General features: G+C 43.6%; 1 protein-coding gene across 1 annotated transcript in view; it reads right to left on the bottom strand.

Moving 5' to 3' along the window:
* Nucleotides 1–26,949, bottom strand: part of UBE3C (ubiquitin protein ligase E3C) — a 178,164-nt gene that overhangs the window by 57,112 nt on the left and 94,103 nt on the right. Inside the window, exons 16-18 of the mRNA XM_054021103.1 lie at nt 13,961–14,058; nt 7,216–7,348; nt 1,923–2,170 (exon numbers count right to left, since the gene is read on the bottom strand). Coding sequence (XP_053877078.1) covers nt 1,923–2,170; nt 7,216–7,348; nt 13,961–14,058 — 479 coding nt within the window. The remainder of the gene's footprint in view (nt 1–1,922; nt 2,171–7,215; nt 7,349–13,960; nt 14,059–26,949) is intronic.

Here is a 26,949-nt window from a genome sequence, read left to right on the forward strand (position 1 = left end):
TGTCACCCAAAATGTTCCCCTTTTTAAAGTAAAAGTAAAGAAAGGTTTTTCAGAGCTGTGTGTTGAGAATTAACTATGGAATACTACTGCAAGTGTAAAATGTACAGCTGAATTCCTGAAAAACGGCTCTCTACATTTCCCAATCTATTGTAAAGGAAACATTTCCTTTCCTCCCCACCCTGTGAACTATCAACAGAGTCAATAACTACACACACAATTGGGTATCTATCCACTTCAGTTACTTATAGTGTGGGCCAAAAGACAGAGAATTCAAATATTATTTCCTCTATAGTACGTGGCACCAAAATTTAACACATTATTTATTATTGGTAGTACTGAACCCCCAGTCAGGGACCAGGATCCCAGTGTGCTCAGAGCTGTACAAACCAAGAACATAAGGACAGTCCCTGCCCCCAAAAGCTTACAATGTAAGACAAGAGAAAACAAATGGATACGGACAGATGGGGGAGCACAAGGAAACAATGGGACAAAATTGGCCAGCATGATAGACAGTGGTCTCAGAACACCAGCAGCCTAATTGTTGTCAAGTTTTTTAAAGGCATAACAGAAAAAGAGAGTTTAGAGAAGGGATTTAAAGGAGGAGACTAAGGTAGCTTTGTCATTGTTTACAGTGAGCTCCCCACAAGAAAGAAGCAGCATAGGAAAAAGCACAAAGGTGCTTGCTTGAAAATTTAACAAGTGGAAAATGAAGACTGGCATCATCAGCCAATCGGAGGCAGGTGTCAACATCTCAACAGCAAATGAGAAATGGTATTTCAGGGTGGGGACAGGTTGCTAAGGGCCTTTAAGTGAAGATCATTCCAACCAGCGGCAGCTCCAGGCACCAGCGCAGCAAGTGCGTGCCTGGGGCGGTAAGTCGTGGGGAGGGCGGCCTGCTGTTCTCTCCGAGGGCGGCAGTTAGGACCAGCAGACCTCCCATAGGCATGCCGCCAAATCCTCAGGACCGGTGGACCTTCCGCAGGCACGGCGCTGAAGGCGGCCTGATTGCCATGCTTGGGGCGGCAAAAAAGCCTGGTTCCAACAGCATTCTGAGTGGATATGAGTGGGACAGGATTCCATTTGTCAAGGAGAAAATGATGTTGCAGTAATTGAGATATGAGATGAGGAGAGCCTGAATGAGAGTTTTAGCTTGGACTGATAGGGAGGTTGTATCTTAAGAGATTTTATGCAGAAAGTGTCTGCAAGATATAGTCTGATGTGAGGACCTAGAGAGAGGTCCAAGTCAAAGATGATGCCCACGTTAGAATCCAGTAATGAGTAGGAAAAGAAACTGAGAACGAGAACTTAACTCAGTATTACATTATGCACCTTTTCTATATGGTATCATTAGGTCACATTGGTTAGAAATAATCAGAGCAACAGTTCTGAAATTTAGCAATGTGCCTTGTATAACCAAAAACCTGTTAATTCCTGCAAATATTCATTTCACATAACCAGCATGATGGAAAAAATATTTGCAGCCAAACTCTTGATAATAGTTTCTAAAACCCTAATGCACGATGACTTGTGCATGTGAGTACTTCCATTGGCTTCAATTAGACTAACCTCATGGTTAAAGCTAAATATATGTAATTCAAAGCTTTGCTGGACTGGGATTTAATACAGCTAATTCTCTGCTCACTTCAACTGTGTAACAACCATTAACACTAATGAGAATTATGCAGGTGCATCAATAATATAGCTATACAGCCAGTGAGTAAATAAAGTGGCAATATTATTTACATTACCAGTAAATAAAAATATTCCCTTCTCTCCAAACTGACAAAGAAAAACATTAAACTTCCCCAACTTATTCCTCCTTTCTTAAATTTACTTTTTTTAAAAGCTTCCACTGTAAATGATCTTTTTACTCCTAATGTTATGAATTGTACAACAGTAATTTTTTTTTAAAAAGTTTTCACCTTTCCAAGCATCCTTCCTAGGAAGTAATAGTGTCTGGCATAAGAATCTCCAACGAGCATCTGTGCAGCAGGGTTGGGATAAAGAAGTCCTTCATTAGTGGTCTTAAAAAATCCCTGGTTAGGGTTAAATCCTGATTTAAGCAGTTCATTCAGAAATTCTCTAAAAATTCCACCACCATCAATACCAGCTTCATCCAGGCCATGTGCGTTAAGTAAATGAACACGAATTCGCTTTTTCAGATCAGGTTCTGGGGGGAAAAAGTTGAGAAGAAAAGTCACATACAAGAACCTATACAAAGTTTGTTTCAGGGAAAAAAAACACAAGCACACTACATTTAGATATCAGTACAGATATATATAACAGTGTACTGTGCTGTTGCAGAAACCTATTATTGGCTTGAGTTTGAGATGGTTGCATTACTCAAAAGCAGAGAAGTAACTTGTGAATAATACAGCTCATCCCAAATGAATGCTACAAAGACTTCATACCAAACCACCTGGACACATATGCTGTTAATAAAACTTATTTTACAGAAAAACTATTGTACACGGGTTTTATGGAGTGTAACAGTGGCACCATTTCAGCAGTCTCTCCACCTGTAAACCGAGTCTCTCTTCGCGTAGTAAGTTCAACTATACCAGCCTCAAAGGCAGAGAGAAATTATAGCAACCTCCATGAATTTTTTGAAATAGCTACTCTTTACATAATAATGTTGGGAGTTTAAGACCCAATATCTTCCAATTTAGCAGGTTTAGAAACAAATGCTATGTATCTCACTAGAAAAGAGGGTTGTCCAGCTCCTCCACTAGATAAAACATTTTTAGTCCAGATGCATGTTCTGGTTCACGAAATACTGGATCTTAAATCTGTCACTAGTCCAGGACTGAATATTATCCATCCTGCACCTTAGATCTCACTGTAATTTCAGGGGATGAGGTGTGGAAATTCCTCATTAGGGAGGCAAAGAAGAAAACATTTTCTGTCTTTTTTTTTTTTACAATAAAATGGAAGGCTGCTGTTTGAAAGCGGATCAGAGATTAGGAATATCAGCAGTCATCTCAGGGAAATGATTTATAGGACCAAGTCCAGTTGACAAAGGACATGAAAAAATATCACATACTGTAGACACACATATACACCTAACAGGTGTGGTGTGAGGCAATACTCACTGGTGAGGCCCGTTCAAACCTCCTTATCTGCACTCTTCAAATTAAGTTCCTGATCCTGCTATTTGTTGCAGGTGGATAGATTGCTGCACCCATATACAGCCCCAGTGAAGTCTTCACACTTGAAAGCTGGTTGCAAACACCTACATTTTTTTTTTCTTTTCTTTTTTAAAAGTCTGCCTGATAGTTTTCTTTCCTCCAAAATTATTCCTGCCCAAAGCAGAGGATGGGCATTATTCAGTCCAGGACCAACACAGGTATAAGGTTTGACATTTCATAACATATAATGGCTGGAAACAGGAGATTTATTCCATTTCACCAGGTAGAGTTCTAATAGGATACATAACACTTGCTCCTAGGCCTGTCTAGATTATAGACCTTAAAAGTACAGGATTAACTAGATAATTGTCACAGGGATTTCTTACATTTCATTAGCTGTAATTCCTCTGTCCCTCAGAACTGTGGAAAGTTGGGCTCAGGGTATTTAGGGAGCCGGGTTTTACAAGGGAGGGTACAAAATATAGTACCCATTTATTTTTTCCCCTCTAGAAGATTTCAGACAACATTTTTCTATGAAACATATAGCGTATATATGAAGCACAATCAAGTGGGAAGGAGGATATAAACTTTTTTATCAGCACTTGTTTGGGCCAACTCCTGTCACTCTGTTGTTGATCAATGTGACCAATACCAAACAAATGCTGATGAACTTTATTCCATTGCAATACGTACTGTATATAGCACATCATATTTGTAGGTAATATTCATGGGATTACATTGAAGTATCTTGTAATAAATGCCAGCTTTACATGCATTCTGCCCAACAGTCCATCTCACCAGAACTACTGCTAATATTCCTATTCTCTGAGCAACTTCACTCAGCTACTTTAAAAAAAATCCACTAGTCAGAAAAATGTTTTCTGCTTTCTCCCACTACAGAATGCCCTCTTCCACAAAAATCATACTGGCCTGAGACACAGAATCGGCAAGGTTCAGCTCAGTACCAATGACAGCTGTAAAGTCCAATACCTTATGATTATTCAGCAATAGAATAGGGAGCGTTATACCACTGAGAAGAGGAACTTCTCAGGTTCAGTGACATACATTACTTGTCAGGAAGTTCATTAAGATATTAAGTATTACATTTTATATATGCAAATGTTTTGAGTCAGAGCTTTTTTAAATTATTAGTTATAATTTTTCTCTTCCTGTGAGTCCTATACAGTTGGACTTACAGTAAGTATGTATCTGGCTTACAGGTGGAGGGAAAAGGTGGTCCCAGTAAAATTTTTAGAAACTGAAACAATTCTAAAATAGTTTTTCCACAATATATGTGATGACATCTACAGTATACATGTAGGTGTGGTATGGGGTAAGGATTTTATCAACACTTGTTTGATGTGGCCTGCATAATTCATGACTTTGCCACTCATGATCTTGAGGCAGTCCTACTAATACATATAAAGGGGTCTTTGTCTCCAAAATCTCAATTCCATTCCACTCCACTCCTATTTTTTAAAATGATCTAGACTGAGTAAGGTACCACTGAAGCATTAGTTTATAATGATTCTCTTTTACTTGAGTGCATATGGAAAAACCGGCTGCCTTTTTCCAAAAATCAATGCCCATTGCTCTTTTGTGATCTCTTTTCCTATTGATCACTTCTAAGACCTCATCTATGTTCACTCAATCTTCCAGCTCCATTTTAATCAATTCAGTCTATGATCCTGAAACTATCCCTGTTACAGTTTCTAGGAATTTCTTCTTTTCTATACTACTCACTGTATCTGAACCACCCCGGATCTAACTAGAACTATTCCATACAACTATACTGACTCAAAAATAAACAATGAAATAAATAAATAAATAAATAATGTATGTTTATCACCCACTATAGCTGCTGTTGATTAAACCAGATTCCACATGTACAGGGTTTGGACTGAAACTGAACAGTATTTAAGAGAGAGAGAGAGAGAGAGAGAGAGAGAGAGAGAGAGAGTGTGTGTGTGTGTGTATATCTAAAAATAGAGAGAGGGGGGGAAGGGAATGTGAGGTGGGATGTGGAAAATAGACTATAAGCAGCATGTAAACAATTATTCTGTGTTTGGAATGTATCTATATCTGGCATGGAGGGGTCATCTCTAAGGAGTCAAAGGATAGTTCATGCTCCATGCTCATTCTGTGTCTTCAACGAGATTACCAACAAGTGTGTTAGTTGATAATACATGTGACGATAGTTTGGGGATAGAGACTCTTGTCCATCTGGAAATGGATGAAGACCACTGAGTCATTTCATATAGGTCAAACAGCCATCATCAGTAACAGCATTTGGTCACTTCTGATGTAGTAATCTGAGCTTGTAAATTAGAAGTGAAAAACTTCATACCATTACTAGAACCCCTTTAGTGTAAATGGCTTTTAGTCTTGTTTGACACATACACAATGACCTTTAAAATGAAAACAGGTTATACATGTATGGAAGGGAAAGCAACAACAATATGTAGACTTACTTAGCTCTTTTATCTACAGAACTCAAAACACTTTAAAAAAAAGAGCATAAAGTAATATAGCGGAGCAAAGAGTGGGGAAAAAAGTCTGTAAATATTAGTTCAGATTCAAAAATAAAGTTTGATTTGACTCTGTTCTTGAACCTTCCTGTTTGCATTCTGTGACCATATGAGAACTGAAGCTTTAACAGAGTGAATACTTGCAAAAAGCTCACTTGAAGCTTGAATAAACAAGCACGTGCTGAAAGCAAATTTTAAATTATGTTTGTAAATGTTTGTAAAAATTCACAATTCATGCTATGTTGATTAGTTACATAAGCTACCTAGTCAGAAAAAAATTTGTGACTTATGTAATAATCAACCCAGCGTGAACTATGAACATTCATAACAGCCTGTCTGAACAATTTACAGACCAAGGGTACGTCTATACTACCCGCTGGACCGGCGGGTAGTGTTCGATGTATCGGGGATCAATTTATCGCGTCTCGTCTGGACACACTAAATCTATCCGCGAATCGACGCCTGTACTCCACCTCGGCAGGAGGAGTAAGCGGAGTCGACGGGGGAGCCGCGGCAGTCGACTCGCCGCCGTGAGGACGGCCAGGTAAATTGAACTAAGATACTTCGACTTCAGCTACGTGAATAGCGTGGCTGAAGTTGCGTATATTAGTTCGATCCCCCCTGCTAGTGTAGCCCAGGCCCAAGATTTATTTGCTGAAAAAAAATACAATTTTGAATAAAAAAAACATTTGAAAAATTCATATTTTGCTTCCTTTCTTTTCCTGTTTGTAAAGTTCAATAATTTTTTAACCATATACTCCCAGAACTCTAGTATCTCCATTTTTGCAAAGGCACACTGAAGTTATGTGACTTGCCGAAGGGCACATGCATCTTGAGTATATGACAGCCATGGACAGAATTCAGGTCTCAACTACCACTTCTGTGACTTATCCATTTTTAACCACCACCACCACACCAACGGTTAATAAATGCACACAAAAAATATACAAGTTAATTCACCTTTTGTTCCTACAGCAAATATAATCAACTATTGGATCACACATCAGATAATATAGGAGTGCTTGTCGTATGTTGCCATATTGTGTACCTCTTCTTAAAACAGAGAGGCTATCATGGATACACCACAGACCCAACCTTCAGTACCACATTTTCCCTGAAGCAACTATAATTATCTAGTTACAAGAAAGAGTAATATTAGGACTATATTAAGGCAACCGACGGAAAAGAATCAATAAAATACAGTACATTTTCCTTTCCTTTTAAGCATGAAAAAGATCTACCAAAGTCAGTGTTTAAGATGATTAATTTAGTAGCTTTGAAGTTATAAAAGTTTAAATCTAGCAAGGCAGATCTCCCCGCCCAAGATTACTTCAAATTTAGTGGAGGTTAAAACATTATGGGGCTGTGAAGCACTTCAGTTTTGCGTCTCTCTCACTTGTAGGTGCCAGGGATCTCAGAGTTCGGGATACTGCTGCTGCTTTTTTTTTTTTTTTTAAACCTTCCAGTCGAGTAAAGACAAATATATAATTATATGGTGAGATTTATACACTCAATCAATGTTATTTTTAGTATACTGTAGAACTTCAATGCAAACATACCATTTTCAGGGGAAAGTTTGTCATAAGCATCTTCATAAATATAATTTCTTCGGATAGTGACATTAATTCCATCCAGAAATGGACCATCTCCTTGAACTTCCTGTTTATCTGCATAGATCAGTCTTTGAAAGATCTGGTAAAAAGAATAGAAAAAGAAATCAAATAATCATACTGAAATCTGCATTTTCAGTAAAGAGGGGTTACCTTTACTGTTACTATTGTTCTGCGACAGTTGTATCTGTGCATTCACATGTATGAGATCTGTGCCTCTAGTGGAACTGCATAACAAAGCCATACCCGCTTGGGGGGGGGGGGGGGGAGAGCACTCTTGAGAGCTAAGACAACATAATGAATTCCATCTGCCTAATGGAGTGCACCCCGCACACCCTGACCATCTCAGTTGCTTCTGCCTAGCCGGCAAAATTCTGACATACAAAGAACTTCAAGGCAGAGGGGGAATGTGATGAGTATTCTGAATGTACAGAGGCAACTCTCAAAAAACAAGAGTTACTAGTAAGTAACCCTTCCTTGTTCAAGGACCTCTGTGCTGCCTCACTTATAGGAGATTAGCAAGCAGTGCCCCCAACAGAGGATGGTAGGCAAGGATTTAGAGGCAAAAATAGACTGTAGCACTACTTTGCCAAGTCCAATTCATAACACTTAGTGAAAATGTGACCAGAACTCAGTGTTGCTGCTTGGCAAATCTCTACAATAGGAACCTGTCTCAAACAAGCTAGAGAGTCCGCCATAGCCCTAATGGAGTGTGTTTTTAAAACAAGTGGTACTGGTTTTCTGGCTAAAGTATAAGAATACTCAATACACCTCTTAATCCGGGGGGATTGGGGGGGGGGGATTGTTTATTAAATGGTTCTGCCTTACACCTCTCCCTATGGCAACAATCAATGTTAGAGTATTTTAAGGGCTTAATCCGGTCCAGATCATAGCACAGGGCCCTTTTCATATCTAAGCAATGTATGCTGGACTCCCTGGGTAAGCATGGTTTCTGGAGAAGGAAACAGGGAGGGAGACATACTGCAACAGATGGAAGTTGATACCACCTTCGGCATAAAGCTGGGTGAGATCTCAAAATGACTGTCTTTATGTACTACTGTAAATGTTAGAAAGGCCAGCAAGCCACTGAGCTTGTTAACCCTCCTAGCAGAAGTAATATTGATTAAAAATGCAGCTTTGATAGACAGGTACCTATGGAAGCTTGAGACAGGGGCTCACAGAGTAGAACTACCAACAGTTAAAACCCTTGTCAAATCCCTGGCCAGAAAGATCCTTGTGTGCTAGGAAAGGCATTAACCATCTCTTAAGAAACCTGGAGACTGTGGGATGAAAGAATAAAGACTTGTCTAACAAAACAGTAAGAGGCAGAAACAGCAGCTTAATAAACCTTCATGGAAACTATTGCTAAACCTTGTGATTTGAAATATAATAGATACTCAAACTGCTGGGGCTCCTTCGCATGATGGGGTTAACCCACTACTTTTCACCCAACACATAAACCATGTTCCATTTTAGTTCTTTCATGACTAACAGTAGTGCTTGAACACTCCTAACTTCCATGGATCTTATGTGTTCACTATCTTTGGTTCTTCTGGTGAAGAATCCTCCTTTATTGTTTAGAGAGGAGGTGTGGGCGCAGAGGAAGATGAACGGATGATTCTCTGATTAGCTGGAGAAGATCTGTATATCAATGTTGCCTAAGCCACATTAGTGCTATCAGTAGGATACTGGTTCTGTCCTCTCTGATTTCCTTATGATTCTGGGTATCACGGGAATGGGATGGAAGACATAGATGACTGCTTCAATACAGAAGGAATGCATCCAATAAAGATTTCTTCTCACTTTAAGTCCTGGTGCAGAACAGATGCCATTTGGCATTCTGACTAGACATGAATACTTCGATTAGAGGTTGACCCCACCTGAGTAAGAGTGAAGACACTCCTGACCAGTTTAGGGACCATTTGTGTTTGTTATAAGAGTTCATGCTGAGTGCATCTGCATATTACATTCCTCTTCTGCTAGGTGTGCTGCTAGTGGGTGAATGTGATGATGAATACATCAGAGCCATAGCTTCCTTGCCTCCATAGATGAAGTTGAGAATGTGCTCACCATTTGTTGATCCACTACATGGCCACGGTATTGTCTGTGAGCACCTGGACTATGCGATGTATGGACAGCCACAAGGCCTTTAGAACCCATCTTACAGACCGGTTCTTCAATACATTGATGTAGAATCTGGATTCCCAGGTGTTCCAGTGGCCACATGCATCACAACCCAGAATGCAGGCATCTGTGGTGACTGTAACAGTAGGGGATGGAGGAGTGAATTTTCTCTGCTCTACCATCAATGAAGTTGTTGAAGCACCTGCAGGAACAAGTTCAGCTTCCTTTTCAGACTGTGTACATTGGATCATCCAAGTTTACTATTAATACTGGTATGAAGCAAGGCTGTGTCTTAGCATCCAATGGCTTTGGCATTTTCTTCTCTATTCTTCTTAAGTACATCTTTGGAAATGATCCACCTGGCGTACTAGTTGAATCAAGGATGGAAGACAGCTTGTTTAACATCAGACAATTCCAGAGCAGAAAGCATGTCATCCAGCTTACTATTCAGGATCTGCCTCTCTCAGGTGACACTGCATTCATCTCTAATTCACCTGATGAACTGCAGGTCATGGTGAACACGTTTTCTGATGCATGCACCACATTTGGCACAGTAATCAGTATAAAAAAAAACAAACAGTTGTCATGTCACAAGGTACCAACATTACACCTAAAATCTATGTCAATAATGTGGATCACTTCTGCTATCTTGGCTCAATTCTTCCCATTCTCAATTCTTCCCAGCTCACCTAACTTGATAGGGAACTTGATACAGAATCAGCAAAGCTTCTGTTACCTTTGGCAAACTTAACGTCATGTATTTGGAACAACAAGTTGCTAACCTGAATACAAATGTGTCTGTTTATCAGGCTTGTGTCCTTAGTACCCTCTTTTATGTCTGTGAAAACAGGCTTACCTACTCCAAGCAGGAGTGGAGACTGAACAGTTTCCACTTCCGCTGTTTCAGAAAAATCCTTAGAGTTACATGGTACCGATGGATTACCGATAACAAGACCCTTGAGAGAACTGGACTACAGTCTATGCTGAACGTTCACAGGCTTTGCTAGTTAGGACACGTGGAGTGCATGCCTCAAGATCATCTGCTGAAAGCTGTGCTTTATGGTCAACCTAAGAACTGCCTGCAATGCAGAGGAAGGTCAAACCTCTGATATAGCGATAAGGTCAAGCAAGTCCTCAAGAAATTCAGCATTCCCACTGACAATTGGGAAAATCCTGCCAATAATTTTTCTGTTTGGAGAAGCTGTGTTAAGACTGCTGCAGTCACTTCAACGAACCATCAGAGAGCCCAGGCTGAGGCCCTCCGGTGAGCCAGGAAGCAGAGTATGCTTCAACTTCCATCTGGTGTTTGGACCTGTAGTCACATGGGAAGCTTTGCCGCCTGTGCATTGGGCTCTTTTCCCATACCACTGCTAAGCATCGACAGACCAGCTTTGTCACATCTTCTTTCATCTGTCAAGATTTTGGATGGCCATGCACTGGATGTGTGATGAGACACTATCTAGTGTTGATGGTGAAGACAGAGGATAAGGCCAAACGTCCTTTGCTGGATTGAGTAAACCCAGGAGAATAGGAAAAGCAAATGTCTTTTTTCTGTGCTTGCATGATGCTGAAAAGGGGATCAGACTGTCTGAAATTCCATTCTGTAACTGAAGGATATTAGCCATTCTCCCCATCAACGCCTGAAATAATATCTGGTCATCAGGAGGGGAGATGGACAAAGTCTCCATTTCATCTTCAAGTAATATATATTCCTCTATGGGAAATTGCTCCATTTCCTCTGGGCATCTCCTCCCCATTGTCAATCCTCTTGAGGAGGCAATAAGTGCTGGTCGTATCTGTGCCAAATGAAACATGAGTGTGTTCTTGAAGGTAGCGGTGCCTGAGGTGAGTCAGCTGTCAGGAAAACTCTCAAGCCTTGATTGAGCTGCTTCAGTGCCGGAAGGGGCATTGGTGTCTACATTCTCATTAGTGCTGAAGTTAGCGCCATGCTAGTTTTGGCAGCATTGAGCAGAACTTTCACTGGCTCCTGAATGTGGGGCCACATTAATAATTGAAGAGGTCCCTCCATAAGATCTTTCAAACATATGGAGTTTTTGGAGAGGGAAGTCAGCTGGGCTTTCTGGAGCAAATTGGAGAAGTTAGCATATTCAATTCCAAGGGAATTCCATGCTCCTGAATGATGTTCTGGATCAATAATGGCAATGAATATTGAAGTGCAGAGTCAAAATGCAGAGGTGTAGCCAAAAGCTTTGATAAACAAACCTCAGCCATGAGAGAGGAAAGTCAATGGTGCTAGAGACATGCATGCCAGTGAGGTGTCTAAGTCACTCAGCATTGAGGTGTCAAGCTGAGGAGGAGTGTGTATTAGAGGCAGTGTTGAGACTGGTAAAGCGTCTCCAAAAATTATATGAATCAGAGGAGAATGAAAACAATGCTTTCTCCCTTGTTCTCCTCCTTGGACCTCTTCTGCAGATCAGAATACTTCCTCTTTTCCTTTCTCTTCCCCAAGACAGGGGCACTAAGGTATCTATAAGCGTGACTCTCTCTCGTGATGTCAAACTTTGCCAACTCCAAGGGCAGTGAGGGAGTCTTTAGCTTCATCGCAGACTGAGGTGATGGAGCAGTCTGTTTTGACAAGAGCCTGCAGTCCTGGATAGTGCTGGGCCAGAGGGTCAGTTCCAGTAAGTGTTTGCCTCAGCCCCAACAAAGAGGGCTGCACAAAGGTCTCTTTACAGTAGGCCTCAGCAAACAGGCACACCTTGAAACTCCTGAGGGAGCACTAGGATGGTCTGGCTAACGGCTCAAAGAAGCCTAGTGAGCCAGCAGTCTTAGCTGTCTGTCAATAATAATAATAATATCTGGAGATATACGTATCTCATAGAACTGGAAGGGACCTTGAAAGGTCCAGTCCCTTGCCTTCACTAGCAGAACCAAGTACTGATTTTGCCTCAGATCCCTAAATGTCCCCCTTAAGGATTGAACTCACAACCCCGGGTTTAGCAGGCCAATGCTCAAACCACTGAGCTATCCCTTCCTCAACCAAGGAGTAAAAGCATGGCAAATTGGGCACTGGCACACTCGGTGAGCCTTTCAGGAACACTAGGCACCCAACATGTGCATCTGTCTCTAGAAAGATTGCTGAGCAAGATGCACAACTTTTGGACCCAACATAACCGCAGGATAAATGAAGGCAAGTAGGGTCAACTACTCTTAACTATACCATGTGTAATAACTAACTAATTATAGAAGATAGATTAGGCTAATTAGCTCACAGACACAAGGAGTAGTTCCATTTAGCTTTTAGCAGTGGCAGAGAAGAAACTGGAGTGGTCATGGGGGTAGGGATAATACTCCCTTATATGGACAGAGCTGATCATCATAATGTGAGAGCATTCTGGCACCCTTAGGAGGCATGGCTTTGTTACACAGTTCCACAGCTCAACACTAAAGGAGCTAATCCTGTAAGTGGAAATGCACAAACAAACAGACTGGGTTACTCAAGTCCTAGCTGTACAGAATGTATACTGAAAGCCAATGAACAATAATCTCAAGTGATCTAATCAGAATAGGATGTTGAATGGTTTGGAAAAAATACCTATCAGAACTTGCATTATCACATTGCCATGCTATATGAATATGTTTTAAATAAATTTTTATTCTCTACTGTTTCCAATCTCTGATACAAGCCTAAAAATATACATTCTTTTTCTACCAAATTTATCACTGTCCTTTCAGTAAACGTTGATTTATTTCCCCCATGAAACTATTTTTCATTTCCTTGATGGCGCTGGTACACAATGATTCCAACACAATTCTGGGAATAGTCTGTTAATTAACTGATGCTGTAGAGCCAACAGAAGCAGCTCAGAAATTGTTTCTAGGGGTACCATCACAATGGTAGCATTAAAAAAAAAAATCTTGTGGGATTTGAAAAAACATGGCCCTCAAAATTATACACTTAAGATCCAGAATGCATTCATAATCAAATTATAAAGAATTATAAACAATATATGGAATTGAAAGTCACATTTTGCCTATACAGTAATTAAGTGTTCCTTTAAGTCCAACTACCATTGAATGCAGAAACTTAACTTCTGGGCATTATTTCCACAAAATGACTCTCACTCATATTGTACTGGGTTAATGAGTACACTGTATATGAGAATCTTGGATCCTGCAATAAGATCCAGGTACATGCACTGTGCATCTACTTGGAGCTCCACTAACTGCAATGGGGTTTAGTATTGGTGCAGAGCTCCACCCACATAGATCCAATTGCAGAATCTGGGCCTATGCTTGCTTATTATACAGCGTTACCATTTCTCAAGTGAGGTTAGCATAGTCTGTCCTTCTAAGTAAGGAAAAACTATTCTAAAACATTGTAAAAAGGGAAAATAAATTGAAAGACATAACAGTAAATCTTGCCCAGCATCTTCTGCATTGTAGTGGCCATGCAAATACTGGGGACAAACAGGAGCAGCGTGGCCTGATTCTCCACTGGATAGAGGGATGGGATGATCTGAGGCCTGATTCCCCACATAGTTGAACTCACTGTATTACATTTACTATAAAATACTCAAAATACACAAAAATTTAAAACATTAAATACCTTTACTCTTTCCTCAAAAGGAACTACAAAAGGTAGCTCCGTCAGAATTGCAAGTTGTCGTTCTTCAGACACAGAAAGAGGTGCTGGCTCCAAACCCACTTAAAAATATGAACAAAGAGTTTATCAATTTTGGTAAAAAACTGCTTTTCTAATAGTGTTTACCTTGTAAAAATAAATTCATAATTTGCATTTAATCAAAAAACTACATACATGAAGACAATTGATTTAGTGGAAGCGAAGTAGCCAGCTGTAAGTTGGCTTCTTATGAGCCTTACCTTCCTAAAATATTGCAGTTTCTACTGGTAAAGTAAAAATTGAGCAATTAAAACTTACTGCAGACAAGATGTATATAGAAATGATATGCTATTGTGCTTTTTAATCTCCTTTAGAAAAATCATGTTATTTTCTGCTTTTCTAAATGTTGTTTAATACAACAGAAAAATAAAATTTTAAATATTAGAAACTTATCAGCTAATTAAGGGAAGGTTGTAATTATTATTTGCATTAAGGCAGCGGCCAAAGGCCCTATCACACTGACCAAAGGGCTCCATTTCCCACAGTAATTTGGTGTGCTTTAGCCTTCAGTAAATTAAAGTAATTAGCTTTCAACCATGGAATCTGTTTTTGTCCAGCACATAGGGTGACCAGATGAGGGAAAGAAAAAATCGAGACACATTGGAGGGGTGGGGGATGGGGGGACTGAGGGCAAAAAAAAAAAAAAAAAAAAAAAGCGCTGCCGGCGGATATCGGGACAAGATCGGTCGGGACGCGGGGCACACGACGTCTGGTCACCCTACCAGCACACCAATTTTGGCATGACACTCTAGTGCCTCAGCCAAAACCCAATTAAGTCAACTGATTTATTTTGATAGGCTTGGGAAGTGCAAAAAAAAAAGACATTTGTCCTGTGATCAAATTAAATTTCAGTCCCCATGGAAAGGTGAAGGGAACATCAAAAAGCTACATTTGCTGTTTGAGTGAACAGCAAGGAGAAAATAGCCAAAGAGCATAAGGAGTTAAAGGAAAAGGCTTCCACTCCAAGATAGTCTCAAACCATGATGCAACTCTTTTGGAACTTTCTAGGTGTAGCCCATAAGGAGGTATTTAAGAAATAGTTCCCATTTGGGTTTTGGATACTTGAAGTATATCATCTTAACCTAATTTAATAGCAAGAAAATGAAGTCAGCTGGGCACAGGCCTCATATTACAGCAAACGAATTCAAGTGCAGCGTGAGACATGAAACCAGCACAAGATGCTATGGGCTTTATTAACCTCCTTGATTGTGTCGATGGAGATTCATCTAGCTACAGACCGAATACCAGATAATAAAGCCCCAGACATTTTCACATTCTTGCTTATCATCAGAGCCAGAAAAATAAGCTGCCTCAGAGGCAAGGCCAGGCTGTCTGCAGACAAGGTAGGAAAAAAAAAAAAAAAGCTGAAGTAAATAGTACATGTAACTAATGGGGCCAAGGAGATTACACTGGCATTTGCAATCCTTCCTTTGGCATCTGTTTATGGGGTGGTGATGCCTGGCTGCCCTTCTGCAGCTAGGCACCACATCAATGATCATTATCAAAGGGTGCTGTATTTTAAATTTCCCAAATCATTTTTAAGTAGAGTTATTTTAGGTACTGATTTAGTGTGACATGACCCCACATATTAGTATACTTGATGAATATTCACTTTTGGCAAATCTCAGCATTGCAAGCCCCTGGAATTTTTGATAAAGTGCTTCCTTGAGGTTACTTAGTTTCTTAGTAAACATTTTTAATTAAAGTCAATGTATGCTGCCTCTTAAGTTAAGGGTTAAAAGCATTTTAAACAGAAAGTGCATGTACAGCAAAGGTAAACCACTATCCAACTTCGACAGTTCAATTATTCTGGTCAATTAGTCAATTTTATCTGCATTTCTCCATCAAGGTTTCCATCTTTAAAAAGAAATATTGGATGGAGTCATCAATACACAGTGCATTTATAACTCAAGAGTCTGCCATTTAAGTAAATGAAAAAGCACAAATAAACACTACCATATGTGATTCAGCAGTACTTTCAAATTAATTGACTTTATCCCATATGGAGTCAAGTGGGATTAAACAGATCATACGTATACGCTTGTTTTCACACAATCACGTTGATCACACCTTTCTTCTTGTCCGTGAATTTTGTGGTCATGAAGGGTGCCAGACTGGCAACCCTGGAGGCTGAAGCACTTTATCTAGCTAAAGGAGGAGGACAGCACAGGCAACTGCAGCATGAGTTTCCTCACACACGTGCCTTATCCTGGACCTTGACAGGTCACTTGCAAAGGGGAGGGGTAGTCCACATCACCCTGATATTCAGTCTGTCCCATACAAGCAGCTATAAATTCTCTAGGCAATATGGACGGACGTGGTGGTGGATGGAGGGTCACAAGCAAAGTTACCAATGGCATAGCAAACATTGTATAAAGCAACAACGACGACTCATGGTACAATATTGTCTTGGTCATTTCTATCAGAGTTTAGCCTAAGTTTTGCATTTTGTATTTTCTATAGTTATTTAGTGGAGTTAAGATGCAAAAGGATAATTGTGTCTTGAAACTCTGTTTTTGCTGAAAGCAGTATTGATGCTTCTGGTCACAAGTGCTTTGGAAAAACACTGACTCAGACCAAGGTGGAGCTTCTGGAACAGGATGTGCCAGTTTACAGACCTGAGCTTCCTGTACTGAGAGTTGACTCCCAGGACACAGTGCTTGCTTTGGCACAAAAAGCGCTCCAACTGTGCCGAAAGCACCACTACCTTCTGGCGGAGAATGAGAGCAATGCTTCTAATGCAATACTGTGGGCTTTAATGTCAGACTTACTCCTTCCGTCTACACACACATTACACTGACCCAGGGTCCCAGGACCCTGTAGGGCTGCAGGGCCTGAGCCCGGGTCAAGCCTTGACCCAGGGTTTCAGCATTATTGTTTTGCCGTGTAGACAAGAGCCCCTCAGGACTCAGGTCCTGGGAGTCTTCCAAAAAGCATCCCAAAATCCCATGGGCCACCTTTTTTTGTCCTCTCTATCCCAAGCATCTTGAATCTACTCTACTGAAAACAGAACCACCCTCCTTGGTGTACTGCTGCAACTCAGTGAGTCAGCACTTAACACTTCCATTGTCTTCTGATTACCAAGCTGCAAACACACATCAGAGAGCCTTCTGTGTTTTTAATGGAGACCGACCATAACAAGCCTTTTGCAAAGTGGTCATGGGAACACAGCCTGATTTTGGTAAATCTCTGGTGCAAAGCCAGCAAAGCTGTGGACTTTAGAAAGAGTACCAGGAATGACCACACGTACTAGCACATAAAAAAACTGGCAGCTGCCTAGTGCAGGGAGCAGATTAAGCAGCTCTAGAACAATTACCAGAAAACCAGGGACCAGAACTGCACCTCAGGCAACTTGCTAAAACCATGCCCATTTAATGAGGCGTTTGACCTGGTACTGGACACTGCACCAAGCACAGAGCCAACGGTGGTGCATGATGACTGGGATGGTACCCTCCTGGCCCCTAAATCCAACATGGAGACTGATGGGAGCAAGCAGCAGGCACCGGTTGGGGACTATGAAGTCACTGTGTTGCTGAAACTGGTCCCAGAGCAGGCTTTGGAACATGAGCAGCAGCAGCACATTCTGGGTCCACACTTGGAGGAGCAGTTTGATGGACCCCTTGAGGAACAACCTGCTGCTGAGCCTGCAACAGACTCAGAATGGACAGAAGTCACCCCTGAGCCCGATAAGTTTCTGACTCCATTTTAATGTTTATTACTACAGTAATGGGAGGGATTTCTGCTCTATGAACCAATAAGTTATGAGAAGCCCCAGCTAGCAGCATGTATCTTGGCGTCCCCCCCACCTCCCTCCCACATGAAGTTCAAAATGGCGACCAGGAAATGCAAACAGTAAACACCTTTAAAGTGAACTTTTACTGGAAAGACACAGATTTTTGCTAAGGTTATTCCTGTTTCTTAAAAATAACTTTACATTGCCATGGGTATAAGTATGTCACTCTGTAAACGTTCAGCAGTCTAACAAGCTGCCTGGAAACAATGAACTGTATGGGGGTGGGGGGGCATGGAAATGCGTTCCATTTCCAAATCTAGTCCATTTCAATTAGAGGTAGTCCATGCAGTCCATAGGGACAAAAATCATTTGTCCCAAATACAACTGTGGTTTGAAATTTTGTCCAGAAATGTGCTGAGGTGGCAGGATGGAGGAAGGCTGTGGAGTTCTGCCTGTCTGCATACAGTCATAGCAGGCTAAGCCACGTGGAAGCTAACACAGCATCCTGTTGATTCCCTCATGAATTCTGAGCCAATCCTGGGTACTGATGGCTGCAAACTTCTCCTGTAGCAGGAACTCCAGATAGGTAGTCACATTTTGCGGAATGGTGCATTTTCCAAGGCCACCTCGGTAGCTGACCAGCCCACTCCACTCACAGATGTGCTGTTCAGTCACTGTACATTTGAATACTTCTGTTACATAAACTGCAAGTTTCGCACTAGCAGTTTGGAGTAACATCTCCCTTTGCCAGTTGGGCACCACAGTAACTTATGTCCTCCAAAATGCGAAAGGCCTGAAATGATAGAAAAAGCTTTTGTAGCACAGCCACTGATGGCAGCATTCCCTCCCTAATCCAAGTAGTTTTTCAATTTTCTAAAATCAAAAAAGCAGCTTTGCATTTTTAACTTATCATCGTGCCTGAAATTCTTTTGCTGCCATTAACCAAGCTGCGTCCAGGGAACTTCTGTGGTCTGCAGCATCCTTCTCACAATATACTGAAGTTCAGTTTATGTCCTTGAAATTCCACAAGGATTTTTCCTGTGCTCCTGCAAGTGAGCTATTTGAGATAACAACCCTCTGTTTCTTGTCCTGTTCCAGGCCCCTTGACCTTTACTGGCTGCAGTACCTCCACATTTGTGGACTGTTCAAAAAACAAACAAACACTGGTTACTAACCTTCTGTAACTGTTGTTCTTCAACATGTGTTGCACGTGTCCATTCCAATGTAGGTGTGTGCATGCCACAAGCACAGTTGCCAGAAATTTTCCCCTCAATGGTATCCATTGCTTCGGCTCTGGAGCTCTCTGGTGCCATGCGCTCATAGTGCCAGTTTAAAGGGGCCGGCCGACCCCAGGCCCCCTCAGTTCCTTTTTTCCGGCCAACTCCAATAGGCGGGGTAGGAGGGCAGTTTTTGGAATGGACATGTGCAACGTCTCAAACAACAACAGTTAAAGGTTAGTAACCGTTTTTTCTTCTTTGAGTGATTGCACATGTCCATTCCAATGTAAGTGACTCCCAAGTAGTTGAATAGGTGGTGGGCTCAGAGTTCACAGACATGCTGACCGCAACACAGCTCAACCAAATCTGACATTATCCCTGGCCTGCTGGGTGATGGCATAATGAAAAGAGAATGTATGCACTACAGCTTTGCAAATGTCCTGAATAGGAACCTCTACCAGAAATGCTGCTGAGAACGCCTGTGCATTTGTGGAGTGAACAGTTAGTGGGTGTTCCACTCCCACCTATCCTAGTTCATAACATGTGTGGATACATGATATGAACCATGAGGAAATTCTCTGAGCAGACATGGGAATTCCTTTCATCCTGCCTGCTACCACTACAAATAGCTGGGTGGACTTCGGGAATGGTTTGTTCCTTTCTATGTAGAATGCTAGTGCACATCTAACAGCCAATGAGTGAAGCTTCTGCTCTTTCCTGTTTGCATACAGCTAAGGGTAGAAAACTGGCAAGAAGACCACTTTTGGGAGAAATGTGGGGTGAGGATGCAACTGCATCTTATCTTTAAAGAAAACCATATATGGCAGTTTCGAAGCGAGGGCACGGATCTCTGAAACCCTCCTAACAGAAATGATGGCCACTAAGAAGGCCACTTTCCAGGAGAGGTATAACAAGGAACATGATACTAGCAGCTTTAATGGTGAGCCCATAAGCTTTGATAAGACCAGATTGAGATCCCAAGGAGGGACGGGCTCTCATACTTGGTGGCCCTTAAAGAAACACGGACATCTTGTGTGAGAACATGAACCGGTTATCAACCTGAGGGGAAAAAGCCGGTATCACTGCCAGGTGAACCTTGAACAACAAGATAACCAAACTCCGCTGTTTCAGGTGTAGTACGTAGTCCAGAATGAGCTGCAGCGATGACCTTATCGGCAAGACCTGCATCTGGTCATCCCAGCGGGCGAACCACTTCCACTTAGTGAGGTAAGTGGCCCTGTTAGAGGGTTTCCTATTACCTAACAGGATCTGTCAAGCTTGCTTCAAACAGGCCGGCTCTCCCAGATTCAGCCATGGAGATTCCAGGCCATCAGGTGGAGGAAGCCAAGGTTTGGGTGGAGCAGATGACTGTGGTCCAGAGAGATTAGGTCTGGGTGCAGAGAGGTCTGGGGGTCACCACAGAGAGGTCGAGCAGGGTGACTAACCAATTCTGGGGGAGGGCCATGCCAAGGCTATCAGAATGACCTGCACTCAATATTATTTGATCTGTTGCAGAACCTTGTGTATGAGCGGAACAGGAGGGAATGCAGAGTATAGGTGACCCTTACCACAGAAGTAGGAAGACATCTGTAAGCAATCCCAGGCTGTGGCCCTGCAGGAAGCAGAGCTGATGACACTTCCTGTTGTACTGGGTCACGAACAGGTCTACTTGGGGAGTCCCCCACTTCTGGAAAATCTTCTTCACTAGATCCGGTCCAAGGGACCACTTGTGGTGATCGGAGAAAGACCTGCTGAGGCAATCCGCCAGCCCATTCTGCGCTCTTGGCAGGAAGGAGGCCTTGAGGTGAAATGAATGAGCTATGGAAAATTCCTACAGCCAAATTGCCTCTTGATGGGCAGGTGGGTGTGTGTGGAAGGGAGGGGGACAACATCGGCTGAAGGCAGTCCTCCTCACCTTCTGCACTGGATGGGTCCCGCGGTACCAGCTCCTGGTACTTGGCACCAGCCTCTGTACCAGAGTCTGGATCAGGGATTGTCATCACGTAAGGAATGCCTTGACTGGGGTCTCTGCATGGAGGGAAAACTGCCCACGAGTTCCAAAATGGTCATTGCATAGGCACCAGCCAGTGGCCAGGGAGCCAAGTACTCAAAGGCATCGCGTGGCTTGCATCCACCACTGGGTAGGGCTGACAGGAGGTATGCTGAGGTTGACTTCTGGCACAGGAGGAGTACGATTCCACCTCCAATGACGAGGAATCTCTGCCCTGCGACCACACTGGAGTAAATCCCACTGGTACTGGTGATAGGTGCCAAGGAGGGTAGGACCAGGACAGGGCCATCATGGCCGGCTTCCCTTTAGATAGCAGCATGGGTTTTGGAACTGAACTGTAACTGATGGCCACATGCTCCCTTCTGTCCGCTGGCACCAACCCTTGTACTGCTGGTGAGGGCGGCACCAATAGTAAGAAAAGGTCCCTGGCTGCAGTGAAAGCCTCTGGTGTGGATGGCATTGCAATAATGCTGGCATCACAATGACCCTCCAGTGCTGACATCATCCAGGACTGGAATTACCAGTGCCTGTGTCAGGGCCAGAGTCAATAGCACCAACTGTGAGCTTCACCCAAATACTTCAGGCAACTGGAGTGCGGGTCGCTCAGGGGCATAGCCTTGTTGCAAGAGACTTGGCTCAGTACTGGGAGCAGAGGAAACATGAATAATCTGAAAAATATATACGAACGGCAATACAGTCCACAGAGGACTTGCAAGAACAAGAGGAAGTTTCGGCAACAGTCACAAGCAGTAAGAAGGAACTGAGGGGATGTGGGGTCGGCTGACCCCTTTATACCAGTGCTATGATCATGCCGCACCAGAAGGCACCAGAGCCAAGCCAACGGACATCACTGAAGGAAAATTTACCAGCAACTGTGCTTGGGACGTGCACATACCTACATAGGAATGGACATGTGCAATGACTCAAAAAAGGAGGAACATTTCGTGATGAACTTATGGTTGAAGTGCTAGAGAGGGCCAACAAGCAGGTGCAATACCAAAGACAGAGATTTGTGGTTAGAGGAAAGGTCTGCCAAGAGGCAAGGCTCAGACTGGCTGCACAGCTTGAGGACAGAGTTTTAGCATGGGATCAAGCACCTGCTTCACAGATCCTGGAACAGGAAAGGCAGCTAAGATAGGATTGAGCTCAGCAGAAAAAGCTCATATCACTAATGACCGTGAGAGCAGCAGCTCCTGCTGCATCATCCACACCACAATCTAAGTCCCGGTGTGCTACCTGTGCTATGGTCCAGAAGCAGCTCGGAAGCCTCAATGGCTGGGTGGCCCAGGCAATCAGGCCCCATGAGTAGCTGGGCAGGGCAACCTTGCCCATGCAGCCCTCCATATTGACCCCCTTCCATTGTGGATGTCTCCATCTCCCTCCCACAGTTCCACATGCACAGCAAAGGGGGAAAGAAGGGAAAGGAGAATGGGTGGCCAGAGGACATGCCACAGTAGGGGGTATGAGTCTCATACGTGGTTTCACTGTTCACACTTGTTCATGTACTTTGTTTTTATTGATTTTTTTTCTGTAAGATTCTGTTGTTACTGATGTTTTGGTGTGGTAATGGCAGCTGGCCTCCCTGGAAATGGGTGACGGTTGTACTTTTCTAATACATGTTTATAAATAAAGTTTATTTCACCAAGAAAGTTTATTGCTATCACTGCTTCACATCATGTAATCAAAATAATAAAGGTAAACAGATTATCATGAACAATTAGGAATTAGTATGACAATACTAACCCTCAATACAGTTATCTATAGCAATTCAGATTTCAATCACTTTCTTACATCATTCCATACTGTGAATAATTCCCCTCCTCCCATTTCATAAGTGGTCATGTCATTCATTAGTACATTGCATGGCACTAAAATTTCACACTCCTCCCCACAATCAATGAGTCTCCATACCACTGCCACAAAAAAGCATGTTCATAAAGGTACTATTCCTTCTCTTCCATTGGGCCATGCAAGTCCATAATGTGGGAGCACAAAGCATCCCTGACTTCTGTTGCCTGAATGCATCCAACTGCATCGAGGGTAGCAATTCAGCGTCCCCTCACTGTCATAGATTCCATTTGGGGGGAAATGGTGCACTTCTGGCTTCACAAAGATTGCAAAGAGCATAGTAATGTGGGCAGTACTGACAACACTGGAATCCAAATGGGTCTGTAAACATTTCAAATGGGATTTCAATCTGCCAAAAGCATTTTCAACAACAATTCTGCACCTGCTGAGAGTGTAATTAAACCACCTACGGTGAGCTCTCGCTGGCCCTTGAAAATCCGGGGGAGATGGTGTAAATCTCGCGCCGGGCCGTACCCATATCCGCAGCAGGTCTCCAAGGTGAACAGCCTCTGGCATGTTAGAACAATGTAGGTAAGGGAAGTCGGCAAGCCGGATCCGTAACTTCGGGATAAGGATTGGCTCTAAGGGCTGGGTCGGTCGGGCTGGGGCGCGAAGCGGGGCTGGGCGCGAGCCGCGGCTGGACGAGGCGCCGCCCTCTCCCAGGGGGCGGCGGCGACGACTCTGGACGCGAGCCGGGCCCTTCCTGTGGATCGCCCCAGCTGCGGCGGGCGTCGCTCGCCTCTCCCCCTCCGCGGGGATGGGGGGGGCCGGCGTTCCGCCTCGGCCGGCGCCTAGCAGCTGACTTAGAACTGGTGCGGACCAGGGGAATCCGACTGTTTAATTAAAACAAAGCATCGCGAAGGCCCGCAGTGGGTGTTGACGCGATGTGATTTCTGCCCAGTGCTCTGAATGTCAAAGTGAAGAAATTCAATGAAGCGCGGGTAAACGGCGGGAGTAACTATGACTCTCTTAAGGGTAACTATGACTCTCTTAATGCTGTGTCAAGAGTTGGCTGCTGGGCCGCAGTATTGAGATCTCAACCTCCCCGTGGTCCCGCTGGACGACGACTCTGGGATGCCCGTTAGGGAGTTGACTGACTGAGACTCAGCTGCTTTCCTTCCCCTGCCCTACTGCTCTGGTACACCGGCTAGACAGTAGAACGCTACGGTGAAAAACACTAATGATGGAGGCACTGGCTAGTGCCCAGCTTGGCCCAGGTCGAAGGGCTAATTCGACACATTTGGACACTGATGTCGTACCTTGGGGTAGGTGCACATTCAGGACTTTCGAACCCCTGGCTCGATATCGAATTAAGGTATCTACAGTGGCTACGCAGACCGATAGCCACCAACTTACCGATAATGAGGCATACCCCACTCTGAAGTCCTCAAAGACAACCATTACCGAAGGTGAGATGTATCCCATCCCGGGAACCTCACAGACACACACCGCCGCCGGTGCTATCAGTTGCGAGACTGTAGCACAGACTGAAGCTGAGGAGATCCTCCCAGCTCTACCTCTGGAGATCCTCAACTCGGCGTTTGGTGAGACTGTGGGGCCCGACACATCTCCCGAACCTTGCGTCCCAACAACTCCTGTCAGTGAGAAGGAAAGAGATGCGGAAGGCTCTGAAACACTGGCAGACGGAACTGATGATACCATCTGTGTTCCTTCCAGCGCCCCCACTGTCGTGGTGACAGAGAGAGAATGCGAGAATAGGGTGCAGGGAAAGGTTCTGGTGACATTACCTCATGATAACCCAGCATGTCCCTTCTGTGGGGATCATGTAGGGAAACCAACAGCTCTCTCGGTCCATATGAATCATCACCACGGAGGTAAGGATGTGGAATTTCAATGCTCATTGTGCACTAAGGCGGATCCTAATGTACATAGCATCCTCTGCCACATTCCTAAATGCAAAGGCTTAACACCACAAGAGCCAGCTGGTGACTGGGCTTGTGAGGTATGTGCCAGGCGGTTTGGCACTAAATCAGGCCTCTCTCAACATAAGAGACGAGCCCACCCTGTGGTACGAAACGCAGAGAGAATCCAAGCCAGTCAACCTAAACAAAACTCGCAGTGTGGAAAACACAAAAGTTGTTGGTCGGCCGAGGAAGAGTTGCTCCTTACCGATTTTGACAAAATGTACTCGGGCGAAAAGTACATTAACAAGTTAATTGCTGAGGCAATAAAGACAAAAACTGCGAAACAAGTAAGTGAAAAACGACGCTTGCTTAACCTCTACAGAAAGAAAACATCTGGGACCGCTGACTCAGGACCTGGAGCACAGAAACACAATCTGGAAGTACGATCTGAAACGCCCATCTCCACTATTGGGCTCGAGAACAGCTATATGCGCACAATTACTAACCGCTTAAGGGCTAACAATCAAGGACCCCTACGCCAGGGCCTTGAAAAATTCGAAGCCGAAGTTCTTAGCGCATGGGTCGCGGGGGACCCCAATATCAGATCGCTTGTAGAGACTACTTCCATTGATGTTCTCTCCTCCTTCCTAGCACCAGAACATGAGCATAAGCACAAGCAAAAAGGGAACACAAGGGGCCGCAAGTCAAAAAGTGGAAAGGGCCAATCCTGGAGGCAAAAAAGGGCGACCAAAAGAGGTACATACATACGCTTCCAACACCTCTTTGAAAATGACAGATGTAAACTTGCCTCCATTATCCTTGATGGCACTGAACGTCTCCAGTGCGAAATTCCACTTGAAAAAGTCTTTCAAACGTACAAAGACAAATGGGAATCTCGAACACCCTTTCAAGGGCTCGGCCAATTCAAGTCTCATGCTCTAGCTGATAATTCAGCATTCGATATTCTCATAAGTGCTAAGGAAGTTTTGAAGAACATCTCTGAGATGAACATGAACTCGGCTCCGGGTCCTGACAAAGTCAGCTTAAAAGATCTGGTCCGTGTAGATCCTGAAGGCGATACGCTAGCGGGGCTTTTCAACACCTGGTTGGTCACTGGTATCATTCCAGACGGTATCAAGGAGTGTAGATCCCTACTGATCCCGAAAACGATGGACCCCGAGGCCTTGCAGGACTTAGGGAATTGGAGGCCTCTCACCATTGGGTCTATCGTGCTGAGGCTATTTTCCAGAATACTAACGAACAGGCTGGCTAAAGCATGCCCAATAAATGCACAGCAAAGGAGGTTTATTGCGGCACCTGGCTGCTCGGAGAACTTAAAGGTTCTCCATACTATCACAAAGCAGGCTAAGAAGGAAAAAAAGCCCCTGGGAGTTGTATTTGTAGATATCGCCAAAGCATTTGATTCGATATCACACGACCACATCATGTGGGTTCTGCAAGAAAGGGGCCTGGATCAACACATAATTAACATCATCGGTGACTCCTATAGGAACATCCATACCCGTATGGAAGTAGGGAAGGAGCTCACCTCGCCTATCGCAATTGATGTAGGGGTTAAGCAAGGAGACCCGATGTCTCCACTGCTGTTCAACCTAGCGCTTGATCCCCTGATATCAACGCTAGAGATGGCTGGTAAGGGATTCTCATTCGGGGCACAAAAGGTAACAGCTCTCGCCTTTGCTGATGATTTGGTCATGCTCAGCGACTCGTGGGAAGGTATGCGTGCTAACATCCAAATTCTTGAGTCCTTCTGCCACCTATCTGGACTCAAAGTGCAAGCAAAGAAATGCCATGGATTCCTGCTGAGCCCTACTCATGACTCCTTCACTGTCAACAACTGTGAAGCCTGGAAAATCGGTGCTGATGGCCTGAATATGATCGCTCCAGGCGAGTCTGAGAAGTACCTGGGACTCAAAGTCGATCCGTGGATAGGATTCTCAAAACCGGCATTATCCGACAAGCTTAGCACTTGGCTTGAGAGGATCAACAGGGCCCCTCTCAAACCTTCGCAAAAACTGGAAATGCTTAATACCTTCACCATACCACGAGTCATCTATCTAGCTGATCACACCGATTGTAAGAAAACCCTACTGTCTTCCCTAGATGATAACATCAGAAGGGCCGTCAAAGAGTGGTTGCATCTACCGGCCGATACCTGCAATAGCTTCCTTTATACAAGATCCAGGGATGGAGGACTGGGAGTAACAAGGCTCGCTAGC

This window comes from Malaclemys terrapin, chromosome 2 (assembly GCF_027887155.1).
Source record: "Malaclemys terrapin pileata isolate rMalTer1 chromosome 2, rMalTer1.hap1, whole genome shotgun sequence".
Taxonomy (NCBI): Eukaryota; Metazoa; Chordata; order Testudines; family Emydidae; genus Malaclemys; species Malaclemys terrapin.